Here is a 14,759-nt window from a genome sequence, read left to right as displayed (position 1 = left end):
TATGTGATGTTAATATGTTTGTGTCTATAGTTCATTGTCGTTTGGGCCTTGTGCCCCTAAACGGGTATTATATTTGAATTTTCAATAACTGGGTTCGTCCCTGTATCTTTTATTGTATTATTCACTATTTTTCTACGTTACGCGGATATCACAGAAAAAAAACAGCCATTGACCTTCTTTCTCGAAATTCCAGGAGCTGCCCTCGCAAACGGAACACTGACTCAGGCAGTTTACCGACTTCTTGATTCACTTCAAGCACCTACTAAGGCCAGCAATTTCTTCATCGTACAGCTTCCCATGGTTTCTTTTTCCACAGCTCACTGTTGTTAACCTTCTCTCCCCACAAACTTGCTCAATTTATTTCAGTTTGCAACAGTTGTGCCCTCTAACCTTCCACCATCACCAGTTATATTTCGGCATCAATATGGTAAATCTGTCCGATTAAGTGTCGACAAAGGTTCTTTCACAGTCTCAGACACAATAAACAAAAGACAACCTTTCCTTCATTTCCTTTGGCCCTTTTAAGCTTTTTCGCGTGTGCAAAATTGCCAATTTCCCAAAAAGGCTCACAAAATGTTACAAAGCAGGAGACGGCTTCTTATTAACACTGTAACTCTGGAATATCCTCTTTTTAGTCATTATGCTAACATTTCACAAGGTCAGGCATCTATTGTTCCTTTTTCATTTGCCAAGTTAGTTGTTCCCGTCCACGCACGTTTGCGATATTTACACAATACACTGTACATACTGTCTATTATTGAACCGTCCAGCCTCAACCACGGGTTTCAGATCAATACGCATGCCGTGCATGATTTCACATCGACCTGACCAACATATATACACGGCGTTTTTTTTCTGCATTGGTGGAGCCACTTACGCTCAGCATATCAATATGTGTGCCCCCCATATTCAAAAATTTGGACGTTGAAAATCAACAGCATGCGAGAAATGCATTCGTCCCCTCACTCTCCCACTTGTATCAATTCAGAATAAATTCACTACTGTGCCATTGATTGATTTTTTGTAGTTGTACAAATAATTTTAGAACATTTAATTGTTTACTATAAACATTATACTTAAACAGCTCCCACCAGAGTCATACACACCAAACAAAATCAAACGCCTTACGAAAGTCAAAAAAGGTACCAAACGGCTAAGATTTCTTATCCTTACAATATTCTGACAACATTTGTAACACAATGATATTATATTAAGTGCTATACTTTTTTCTAAAATCAGCTTGGTTTTATAGCAAGAGTTCATTTTCTTCAAGGTATGTGGTGAGTTTTTTTTATTCTTTTATTGATAATTGCAGTGAACAATTTACCTGAACAACTTAAAATAGTAATGGGTCTATTTGTTCATGCAGCTGTGCATTTCCTTTGCTTTGATATATTGGGACAAAAAGCTAAGAATCTGAGATAAAGCCATTATTTAGTATTTTCTTAAACAGTTTAACACACATAGGTTGAATTGTCAACATGAGTATTTGATAAATTCGTTAGGGATATGATCAAGACCACTAGTGTGTCCACTTGTAAATTACTTATAGCTTTTATAAATTATGTCGTATCTATTACGGCATCCAATCTATTTGAATTGTCTATATATGGAAATTCTATATCACAATTTAATTCACAAATTTTAAAGATATCAGGACATGAATTTGCGTCTACTTAGTAGTCTTGTTTTTCATAGTTACAATATTCCATAAGAGATTTATAACGCATCCGGCGTAAATCATTTTAAAAGACCTTTTGTAATATACAATATTAAAGAGATCAACTCATTTATAATTCATCCTAGCAAGCAACATATTCGTTTTGTTTTCATTACTCCGGCTTATCAGATATGTCATTTTAGTATTAAGAAAAATATTTCGCGCATTATTACAACTTTTATTAAACCAGTTTTTCTTTGGATATCTTTTAGTAGAAGTATTATGCGGCTTACTTGTAGATGTTCCGAACGTGTTTTTAGCAACATCAAACATTATTTATTTTACCATTTTGGAAACACTTTAATAAATTGTTCGTCAATATTCTCCAATAGAACATAAATGTTTTCAATACTATTTACATCTAATTTCAGCAGAAAGTCACCCTTTTTATCATTTTGCCAAATAATTGCTCTGCATTTTCACAGCTAGATTTAAATTAACAAACAATCTGATCAGATTATCTCTTGTATTGCGGCACTTAAGTTTAATAAGGTCCTCCTTAAGTAATCGGTTTAGGGTATTTAAATTAAAATAGACGCCATCGGTGGACGTGACCGTTAATACATCCTGTCTTCAGCAACGAAATCAGTCTATTCGCATTGTTAACTCAGCATCGACCGATTCACACCTAAGGTGGTCAGCCAGTCGACCATCGCCTTTTGCCCGTTCTCTTCTTGAGGAACTAGAGATAATGGAGTAAGTATACACTACTTCTGAGAGTTGTATGCCCAAAATATGTTTTGTCCAATCCACACCTCGAGCATACTGTTCTAAAGGAATGCAATTACTGGAAATTACTAAGTTAAAGTCATTGTATGACCACTTTTTAGCATTTTTGACAAGACCGCGTTTTACTAAACACTACAACCTTACTTGTGTAAGGATAAACTTTTAAACCCAACTTTTACAATATGAGTTTAACGAATTAAAACTATCAATTTAAAAACAACTCCAGATATTCTAAAACTAGAGAAAAAAATATAGAGGACATAATTATATAACTTCCCATTGCTTAAAGTTTTTCAAACATTCAAAGAAGTCAGAAAATGTGCTACAGTTAATTTGTACCCTATTTGAAAAGTTCACGAGTTATTGATTTATGAGTATTCGTGAACCATGTTTCAAGGACAGTTCCAACATTCAATAACAAGTGTGTGGTATAAGCGAATAGCATTGTAAGTTATCTGCATGGTAGGCATGGAATGGTTACGCCCATTCCACTTGTGAGCGTTCTGATATGAAACTAAATGTGTACACTATAATGCATGGTACAACTTATTGTGACTGTTTCATTCTTTCAAATGTAAAGATGTTTTAATGAATTGTAATTGTGATAAGTGCTATGCATTGATTTGTAACTTGCTTAGGCAGCTTTTTGTATTAAGGTTTAAACATTCATAATTGGTATTGTCCATGACAAGTCAATACGCCATAGGTCATAAAAAGATTATTTTTGATGTGATGGGTACATTTCCCACCAAACGAATCAGGGAGTATTTTGGACTTTTCCTTTCCATGATGTTGGCGTATCGTGGCTTGCTTCCAAAACGGATCTCCCCGTGTTCCCACCATCAATTACGTGGTTCCCTCAATAAATAGGATATATATTTTTTTCCGAATTTGATAAACAATGATTAATAGTTATTGTTTATTTTAAATTTGGCAGGTGGTGCCTGAACCGCTGAATAACCCACTTAATAAAGCAATTGATGAATAAATGGATCTCGCTGGTCGTTTTAGTCAGAAGCTGAAACGGTTTTTATGCCATTCTCATCATCCCTTTAGCCAATGTATATTTCGTTTCATGAACAGGATAAAGGTGACCTTTTCGGGAAAGCTGGTTATGAAATGTTGTGTAAAAATGCAATAATAGCTTAAATACGCATAACATATTAAACAAAGACAATCAAATTCGAATTGGCGATTATCGTGAAACAAAGTATCATAAGTATGAGTAAGTGGCGCGTGATTTTACTTAATTCAGATGATTATGCTGTAATATGGTGATTAACATAGAAGCAAAATTTCGACTTAATTTCTCTAAAATTCATTCTTATAGTTTCTATATTTAGGTTTAAGAATAACTTAAACGAATTGTGTTGAACATTGCTAAAAAAGGTTTTTAAAAACACTGTGCAACCAGCCTTTCTTGGCTAAATCTGGTAGATACAACACTTAAATTCACACTGCATTTAATTGCGTTATATTACGGTTATTAGGCTGTAGACCGCATGCAAACAAAACTTAAGTACCGCAAAGTAAATGAAACGTTTGGTGTTATTTGGTTTAAAATAGTGCGAATACTTTATTTAAATACGTTCATAAGCTTGCAACATTAATGTGAATTTGAAAGAAAGCCGAAGAATCTTAAATAAGTCTTGGTGAGGCACCGAGGGGAGTTTATTATGATAAATAATGACGCAAAAATGGAAAGGCATTGACTAAAAGACCCTGCCTTACTTTAACTACAACAACTAGTCAAAACGTCCTCAGCCAATATCAGATTGTATTTAATTAGCTTAATAATAACAATAAACTGGCTAGAGAAAAGCAAAGTTCATATATCCTAGTATATAAGGTTTATCAGCTATTGATATGATACTAGCTAATTGTATTAAAATTTCCTCACTTTACATTACCTATTCTTAGGTTATGTAAAACTCTTATCTGTCACAGTTTGGGGCCAACCAAAAGAATGTTTGGATTCGATTTTACTGTGAACATAACTGTAAAAAACCAGTAAAATCGCGCTTGCCTAGTCTTTTAACGCTATCATTGTTATAGGCATCATCTATGACAATTACAGACGTCAAATACAGATAACAGATACATGTTCTAGCACAGAACAGAGCTTAGTTACTGTCAGAAGCTGTCCTGTCATCATAAGGCCACAGTTTCTTTCCTTTTTCAAGATGGTGAGAGTGTGGTGGAAACCACAAACGTATACGGGGTCAAGAATAATATGAAGATATACACAAGAAATCTCAACTGTTTGCGAATTTTAATGGAATAACAATCTTGCGATCGCCTTTTGCACCTGGTAATGTTACGAAACCATGGCGATTTAAACACAAATGTATCAAATGTACCCTAAAATGAGGTGCACTCTTACTCCCCAAAAAGATTTACCACAATTAATAATATAGTTTTAATATTCCAAAAAGGATGAATAAATGTTGAAAACAATAGTTCTTATGAAGGATACCGAGTTTAATTTAAAAATATTAATATAATATAATGTATTTCTACCTTAAGAGACTATGATAGACTATTGAAGTGGTCAATTTCATATTTCACTTTGAATACATTATTGGAGAGGTAATATCCATGTGAATATTCACTTGTATCCCTCTAATGATAATTGCCATATTCGAATAGAACATTTTAATTGAAATTGCAATTAGTGGTTGCCATCTTGGATCATTTGGTCCGCACCACGTGTTTGCAATTTATACCGCCAGTCTCATATACTACAGAATGTTCTAACAATTTGATATATAACATGGCTTGTGCTTCTTTCGTTGCAACAATATCTTATTGTCACTCCATGATTAATGCCTCTTAGAGGTTAAATATTTAAGGTGGTATGGAACCTTTGTATGACCCTAATTGCGAACTATTTAAAATTAAATTATTCAAACATGACCATGGTCATCAATGTATATTGATTAAAACTTTATAATACTAAATAACCTTTAAAGTCCAAAAAATATTGCTTGCTCAATAATATTACAATATGAACATCTTTTCGGAACCACCCAGAATAAGGTGATGGTGTATGTTACCGTACACCGTATGCGGTCCTCTTTTGGACTATTCTAATGGGAATTAATTAATGTTATAACTATGCTATTTTGTATGGAATATCACATTAGTTTGCAAATGATTAAAACAATGAGAGGTAAATAACTGAGCTTTAAGCACTTTTCCACATTTCAACCTTGAAATCACCTTGACATTGACCTTTTGTACCCTTTATGGGCAGTATGTTAGAATGTTTGCCAGCTGTACATAACTCACTACATACATTAAAGTCAATACATGTTAGTGTTAAATAGTTATAACAAGCAAATTCGTTGAATTGATATCCCCCGCCTGATTGGGCTAAGTCAAGGAATGGAAATCAATTGTTGGTGAAATATATATGAGTTTGATTGCAACTGTTTGAAATAAAAAAAATATTGTATATAATGTAGCATTTAGAATTGACCAAGAAACCTAGTTAATGACTCCATGTTACCCAGTTCCAAACTAATCTAAGATTTCATCAAGGCAAACATTCTGATCAAGTTTCATGATCCAGATATATTGCAAAAAAGCCTCTAGAGTGTCCACAATTTTTTTTTAAGATTTGACCCATTGACCTCATTTTTTACCCCACATGACCTACTAGTTTCAAACTATTCCAAGATTTCACCGAGGCAAACATTCTAATTAAGTTTCATGGAAATTAGACCAGATGTATTGCCTCTAGAGTGTTCTCAAGATTTATGTAAGATATTACCTAGTGACCTAGTTTTTGACCCCAGGTGACCCAGTTTCGAACTATTCAACAACAAAAACAGTCTGATTAAGTTTTATGAATATTAGATTGCCTCTAGTGTGTTCCCAATATTTTTTCTAAGATTTAACCTTTTGACCTTGTTTTTGACATATATGACCCACTTTAAAACACAGTCGAAATTTAACCCAAGAGAACATTCAGACCATGTTTGAACATAATCTGACCAGTCACCACCATAAAATAGTTTCGGACAAGATTTTTGAATGATTTTTTTTTATCACATGTGACCCGGTTTAAAACATGTCCAAGAGTTTATCAAGGAAAACATTCTGATCAAGTTTCATGAACATTAGACAATACATAATGCCTCTAATGTGTTTCAAAGATTTTTCTAAGAACTAACCTAGTGACCTAGTTTTTGACCCCATGTGCCCCACTTTTACAAGCGGTCCATATCTCATAAAGGGGTACATTAAGACCAAGTTTTAACATAATCCGACCGATCATTTCCATTGCGGACAAACAAGATTTGAACCAGTGACCTAATTTTCGATCATATGTGACCCAGTTTTAAATAAGTCCAAGATTTCATCAAGGAAAACATTTTGATTAAGTTTTATGAATATTTGACCATGTATAATGCCTCTAGTAATTTCCAAAGATATTTCTAAGATTTGACCTAGTGGCCTAGTTTTTGACCCCATGTGACCCACTTTTTTAAGTGGTCCATATTTCATCAAGGGGTACATCATGACCAATTTTGAACATAACTGGACCAATCAATACCATGATATGGTTCCGGACAAGATTTTTCTAAGATTTGACCTAGTGACCTAATTTTCCATCATATTATGTGACTCAGTTTTATTTACGACCAAAAGTTCATCAAGGAAAACATTATGATTAAGTTTAATGAGTATTTGACCATGTATAATGTCTCTAGTATGTTCCAAAGATTTTTCTAAGATTTGACCTAGTGACCTAGTTTTTGACCCCATGTAACTCACTTTTACAAGTGGTTGAGATTTGATCAAGGGGAACATTCTGACCAAGTTTGAACATTTTCTGATTAATGCCTACGAAGATATGGTACCGGACGGGCGGACGGACGGACGGAATGACGGACGGACGGACAACGCCAAAACAATATCCCCCTCCCGAAACCTTCGATTCGGCGGGGGATAATAAATATGGTAAAACAAGGGCTAAGAAAACGGCGGCCATCATGGCTGTTTTTTTGGTAAACATGGAAACCTGCACAATGCTAGCTGTCCACCCTTGCTGAAAATGAACTTCAGACAACCCCCAACAAAAATATACCAAGTAAAGCTCTGGACAAAAATGCACACAAATACCTATAGGGACAAGAATATGGCGTATTATGGCGTATGATGAAAAACAAAATGTACATTGCTGTAACCACAAATTATTAAATGCAAGTCACCATAACAAAGTAACTACAAAACAAAGCCAAATTAGTTTGCGTCCATGGTAGTAAGGAAATAAAACTAAAACTAACAACAAAGTGACCAGTTCATATTAAAATATACATATAACAGACAAAACGTCCTTTCTCAAAATACTTTCTTGTAAATGTACTGAACACGAATCTTGCTCATCCTTTGAAACATACCATTCTTATAAGTATGAATTTTAAGAAACATGTTATATCAATTTTCTAAATTACAACTAGTTAAGACTAGAGAAATGAAACATTTCCAATAGAAAGAGCTGTGGGAGCTTTCTAGATGGCATTCATCGCAGGTCTTGTGGCATTTTGGCTACAAAATTATTCCTTTGGTGAATATCCCCTCAACTGGTAGTGGTTATATTCCCCCTTTGGCTTCAACATTTTGATTAAGTAACACTTGCGATATTACAGAGTCGAGCCATAATGCAGCCATTATTGGGCATGGGCCGACATAAACAAACAAAACAACAACAACAACAACCACTTGTATAACCCAGTAGGTTCACTTTCAACATCTTACATGAACGGATCTGTCTTCAAGCATCTTGCCAAAGGAATGTTACCATATTTTCCCGACTATAAGACGGGGAAATTTGGTCCCGATTTTTAACCTTAAAGTAGGGGGCCCATCTAATAGGCGAGTCTATAAGAATTTCATAAAGAATAGAGTCACAATCAGGAATATTCAACATAACGTATTCAACTGACTTATTTATTGTCTGTTGGTGACACCCCAATAAAAGTGACACGATCACACCCTACGGATTAAGACGACCATGCATCTGCTTTTTTCGCTACGATGAACACCCGATATAACGCTTGTTATCGGTCCAAACAGGTTCTTTTTCACAGGAGACATATTTTGCTACCTTTAAAATAAAAATATTTTGACAAAAAATATTTTCAAAAATGCATTGTTATTTTTTCTTTGTCGTAAATAAAACATACTTTTTCCTTACTATATGGCTTTGCATATATCATGCACATACGTGTAACTGGCAGATTTCAATACACATTTCATTAATCGTTACATTAATTTATCCGCAATCATCAATGGTTATTTATTTCTCAAAATTAAAGTCCCCATCAACTCAGTGTGTGTATAAATTACGTCATATATCCTCTGTCGGAAGGCAACTTTTTATTGAAAATGAACACTTAAAACAAAGATAATTTTTGCTTTTCTACACCAATTTAAATGAAACAAAGGGAAGTCTATGCCGCTTAAAGAGCCCCGCCTTTTTTATTATCGGAGTTTGATAAGGTGATTAGTTTCATCAAACACTTCGACAAACCTGATTCCAAAATAATGTTTTGACAGTGCTCCGTCAGACGGCCGTATTGCGAAAAGGTTTGTCGAAGTGTTTTAAGAAACTAAACTCTCAATCAAACTCTTGTCAAACTTAACGTCAGAACGGACCAAAGGAAATGAAAGAGAGCAGTTTAAAGTTTTATTAAATATAAATTATATGCATTTTTATGTTCAGATAATAAAGAAACAAGTATATTGAAAGTTCAACTGCGCAACAATAATGTAATATTAAGTAGAAAAATATGTCCTCTTCGTCTAAATACAAAATAAAACAAATAATTATGTTATAAAGTGTAGCAAGTGAATGAATGTCCAAACACTTAAAATGCTCACGTAGGTCATCTCTAAACATAATCAAACACATTCACTAATTCAGTTTTGAGACAAGACAAATAACTAAAAGACTAAACATAAGCATAATAAATATCAGTTTGTTGTATAGAAGATTATGCTTGTCTGACTGCAGTGGCGTCCTGGGTGATACATGTAAGCAGAGGTCCTCAATAAATATACGAGGTCCTTCATAATATATATATGTGTACAAGCAACAATAGTGAAGGCTCTGAAAAACAACCCTATCTCGGAATGTTACTCCAAACAGTAGCTGTCCACACCGCCAGATGGTCGACACAGGAGGCAAGGTACATATGGGTTATGACTGATATTTCTGGATACATGGTTTCTTCTTTAAATGTTCTAGATCAATGTTTGTTCAGGCCTTGCTGTGTTCTAACATAAATGTCCAGCACGAAAAATGGAAACAATCTCAATCTTAAAAATGTCTACATACCGGATAGAATCACCTTAAAAGATGAAAATATACAATTCTATGTAAAATATATCAATAAAAAGTCTATATAAAATACCATTTTTAACATAAGAAATTAATCTGATGATAGTAAAATAAAATAAAAATGTTTAAAGAACATAAAAAACTGAAGTAAGCACTCATGGTTGAAGCATGGACAACTAATGTTGCCTGATCAGGTTTCTGTCATTTCCATTCCAATATCACTTCAAACAACAACTTGTGACTGAGAAATGGGAAAAACAAAATGAACACTCAATAATATCAACTTTATAATACAAAAAGTTGTATTTTCTTTTCCTATTTTGAAAATGTATAAATAAACAATGCTGAATATACATCAAAAGATACATATAATGATGACAAGGTGTGTTGTTTTTTTTACTGCAAATCTGAAATGAAAAAACGTCTCGTTCAATCGCACCTGTAAATAAGAGTTATCCAGGTGTATTGTTACTGCAATGTGTCTGAACTAGCGGAGAGCCATAAGTCAGAAGAAAACACCCCACATTTTTTATGTTTTGGTATTTTTAATACCTTTCTTTCGCATTTTTTGCTCAATATTATTATAGTTAATAACCAAACAACGGATGTAGGCTAAGGGGTCTAACAAGTTTTAGATCAACTTATATACAATAAATTATGAAAACACAGAATGCTGAAACACCAGCTATAAAAACACATGTCATGTTTAATTATGTTATTTTTGAGCAACATCTGTCAAACAACCCTAAATGAAGTTATGAGAGCTGTAAAATCATGTTCTTAACTAATAAATATAGAATAAACAAGAGTATAGTTGCATAATATGAAGTAATGATTTCTGTAAACACACCTAATGAATGATACATGTATTTTTTCTATACAAATATTTTTGGTCTAACATGTGGCTTTTTCATACAGCTTATATTCACTTAACGTTTATAAAAGATATAAAAAATGAATATGAGACCTTCAACTTAGGTATTCTATATATGCTTCACTTGCCAACATTATAAGGTGTTTTTACTTGCCAACAAAATAAGGTGTTTTCGGGATACACATAAACAACATATGGGTAACGATGGGACAACCAGAAATCTGTTTATGAACTGTACCAGTATGTATTGGTCAAACCACATGTTGCACATATTCATTCAACATACCATTCCTTAAAACATTGCATTGCAGTAAATGATAACACCCTAACAGCAACCACGTAAACTTGCATTGAATGAACAAAGACATAATGTATATATAAAATATAGTAATAATCATTTACCTTCCTTAAAATATCTAATAGGCCATAAACACAGTCCAGTAGTAGGTATTGCAGTGAAAGACAAGAGCCCCTTCTGGCATTTAAAGCACATAAAAATGTTAGACATTAAATGACAAAGCAAGAATAGATATACAACACACCTGCCTATGTCTGAGCAATAAAAGATAGTTTATATGATCTTTCAGGTGTCCCTAACAGAAAAAAACACCAGTTAATACTTTACAGAGAAACAATTACATTTGATTTAACCATTGAGAATAAATGAAGGTACTTATATTTGCTATTAAGCATCCAGTAAAACAGTCTAAAAGACCACTTATTTATATTAAAATCCTGACGATCTACAGAAAACATTGTTAATACAAAATAAAGTGTTTTCAAAGATTTGTCTGCAAGACAGAAAGGTCAACCTATCTACAAGGGGAAGGGGCAGAATTCTGACACAGCTGGTTTGACTTTTCTCTTTTATAGCGTATCTTAATGATAGTTTGGTTTCATTGCACTAAGAGATCATATAATCTACATTTAACAAACACTGGCATTCTGCTGACTAGTACAGGAGATATATATATAACTAACAATGCTGTAGTATGCATGCTTCTTGCTGACAAATGACTAGCCTAGTCTGTTTTAATCCGACACCACATTTTAGATGACCAGGATTATAAGATGCCTGACCATAACATACAATAAGCCAAACTGACCCAGCTCTCCACCCCATTCTGAGCCACAAACGTTAATTTGTAAATCAAAATAGGCAAAACTACTGCATTTTTCAAACTAGGACAAACATAGGACTGCAGACATGTCTGATCGATGACAAAACGTTCCACATGGCAGTTAATCCAATGAGATGCTACAATGTAGAACACTGAACATTCAAAAACACTTCAGTGTTGTTAGAGCTCACAAATGTTTTATCCTAAATGTTCTTCTCAGCAAGGAGATAGATAACTGTTTAAACAGTCCACAGCTTATGTCTCCTGTATAAGCTTTAAGGTATGCTATTATGCGTATAAGCTTTAAGGTATGCTATTATGCAACTGCAGGGTTCAAGTTATACGTAAATGTTAAGTGCATCTTAAAGATTTATTTCAAGTAGCAATGAATCATGAATGAGGATGTTTTAAGATCAGTTTGTAGTGCAGGACAGAGTGTCAATTAAATGTGTGCATCAGGCTATTCAACAAGTGGGGGGGATGCAGGGGTCAAGGGTGGCTTATTGCTGACACAAATATCACAGTCACCTTCACACTTCCTTATGAAACCCTGTGAAACAAACAAACAAAACATTGTACCACTTACTGCAAACTGTATGTACATATTTACTGGGTTAATTGTATCATTCAGCTCTTAAAATGTATGTATTTATATGTTACCTGAAAAATAAATGATACTACCAACCATGAAATTTTGGGACAAAAGATGTACCAGTATGTACATGTAATAATGTTTTAAATGTTCTGTTCCAATAAATGAGCTCAACATTTTAATTTTACTTTGACCTCTTTGCATTGTAAAACTATACACATGATGAATATAGCAGAACATTTATAGAGAGATTCACAATCGTTCTGAATATACAAATTTCTCACCACTCTCAACGTTATCCACAGAGTTAGGATGTTGTGGCTTTACATGGACTGTCGCTCCATTAGTTGATTTCTTATCTACATTAGCACTTGAACTGTCAATTCTCTTCCTTACATTAGTCAAGGTTACCGGACTGTTGAGTCTCAGTGTTGACGCTACCCTGTCTCTCATATTTAACCCACTGGTAATCAACTCAGCAAAGCCGTGCTGATGTGCAAATGCATAGCCAGATCGGAAAGATCGAGCACTGCGTCGGAATGTTGAAGTTCTCCGTACATGGAGGTCCTTGGTACGCGCCTTTGACTTTGTCAACCTCTGCTTCATGCGCACTCTGTCTGACAATGAGGCGTTAATGTTTGTAACATAGAACCTATAGGCTACTACAGGCACTAGAAGTATCACATTAGTCAGTATGAGAGTGAGCCAGAACTTCCCCGATGAGAACACAGCAAATGCCGCTCCCTGATATGAATAGTTAAACACGCTGGCATAGAAGGCCATGATGAAACAAAAATAGTACACTATGCTGCCCCAGATGAAGAAATGACTGAAGCCGGTCCAGTAACACGTGTCCAGGGCACACTGAAATCACATCGATAGAATACATTGGTACATTAGGATACATGTATCTCGTTTTTTGTATCTACCAGTAAATCAAAACATAAAAGGCACCAAACTTCCAACACAGATGCATACTTAAGATTTCAATATATACTTCAACATCTTCAAGTTTGAATGAATGTCGTTGTTTATTTTTCAAATAAATGTTACTGTGTCTTGCTCATATAACTAAGATAGAAGTTAAAAGTTAACATGTATATAATTACCCTAAGGTTCACAGCCACAACAAGAATGCTGGCAACTACAACTCCAAAGAATTGGATGTCAGCGTTATCAACACCCGAAGGGCCTATGGACTCATAAAATGCACCGTAAGGGATGAAAAACAACACAATGGAAGTGACAACACCCTGAAACATAAAATACATCATCGTTTCAACTTAATTCCACAGTACGAGGATGTGACAACACCCTGAAACTACAAATACAATAGAGTCATTAGAACTGCCTTTTGATCCAGGAGATTGCACGAGCCAAGTGAAATCAATATCTGCAAAAATCGAATATCTAGGATCAAAACGCATTACTAATAACCCCTTAATCATATACATTACTGATTTCAGCCACTTAAAAGACATAATTTCATAATAAATGTCATATTAGTTACATATAATATTGCTTTTCGACATTATTTTAAAATCACATAATTATACTTCTTATGATGTGACTTGAGCCAAGTGGAATATGGCCATATTGGATTGGAACACGGCCATATTGGATTGGAACACGGCCATATTGGATTGGAATACGGCCATATTGGATTGGAATACGGCCATATTGGATTGGAATACGGCCATATTGGATTGGAAAACGGCCATATTGGATTGGAATATGGCCATATTGGATTGGTATACGGCCATATTGTATTGGAATACGGCCATATTGGATTGGAATATGGCCATATTGGATTGGAATACAGCCATATTGTATTGTATTGGAAAACAGCCATATTGGATTGGAACACGGCAATATTGGATTGGAATATGGCCATATTGGATTGGAATACGGCCATATTGGATTGGAACACGGCAATATTGGATTGGAATACGGCAATATTGTATTGGAATACGGCCATATTGGATTGGATTACGGCAATATTGTATTGGAATACGGCCATATTGGATTGGAACACGGCAATATTGGATTGGAATACGGCCATTTTGTATTGGAACACGGCAATATTGGATTGAACACGGCAATATTGGATTGGAATACGGCCATATTGGATTGGAATACGGCAATATTGGATTGGAATACGGCCATATTGGATTGGAACACGGCCATATTGAATTGGAATATGGCCATATTGTATTGGAACACGGCAATATTGGATTGGAACACGGCAATATTGGATTGGAATACGGCCATATTGTATTGGAACACGGCAATATTGGATTGGAACATGGCCATATTGTATTGGAACATGGCAATATTGGATTGGAACACGGCAATATTGGATTGGAATATGG

The 14,759-nt window shown here is 34.6% G+C and overlaps 1 protein-coding gene across 13 annotated transcripts in view; it reads right to left on the bottom strand.

Annotated features, from left to right (window-relative positions):
• Positions 1-9,132: 9,132 nt before the first annotated feature.
• The window catches only part of LOC128229222 (phospholipid-transporting ATPase ID-like), a 61,874-nt gene continuing 56,247 nt past the window's right edge, over positions 9,133-14,759 (bottom strand). For 12 of the 13 annotated variants that reach the window (XM_052940972.1, XM_052940971.1, XM_052940976.1 and 9 more), the window contains 2 exons: positions 13,497-13,640; positions 9,133-13,251 (listed from right to left, as the gene is read on the bottom strand). In XM_052940972.1, the coding sequence (XP_052796932.1) occupies positions 12,640-13,251; positions 13,497-13,640 (756 nt within the window). In that variant the 3' untranslated portion in view covers positions 9,133-12,639. The remainder of the gene's footprint in view (positions 13,252-13,496; positions 13,641-14,759) is intronic. The other variant, XM_052940981.1, reaches the window with a different exon arrangement.

This window comes from Mya arenaria, chromosome 3 (assembly GCF_026914265.1).
Source record: "Mya arenaria isolate MELC-2E11 chromosome 3, ASM2691426v1".
NCBI lineage: Eukaryota > Metazoa > Mollusca > Bivalvia > Myida > Myidae > Mya > Mya arenaria.
The sequence above is the reverse complement of the archived record's forward strand: the minus strand, read 5'-3'. Positions and strand labels throughout refer to the sequence as shown.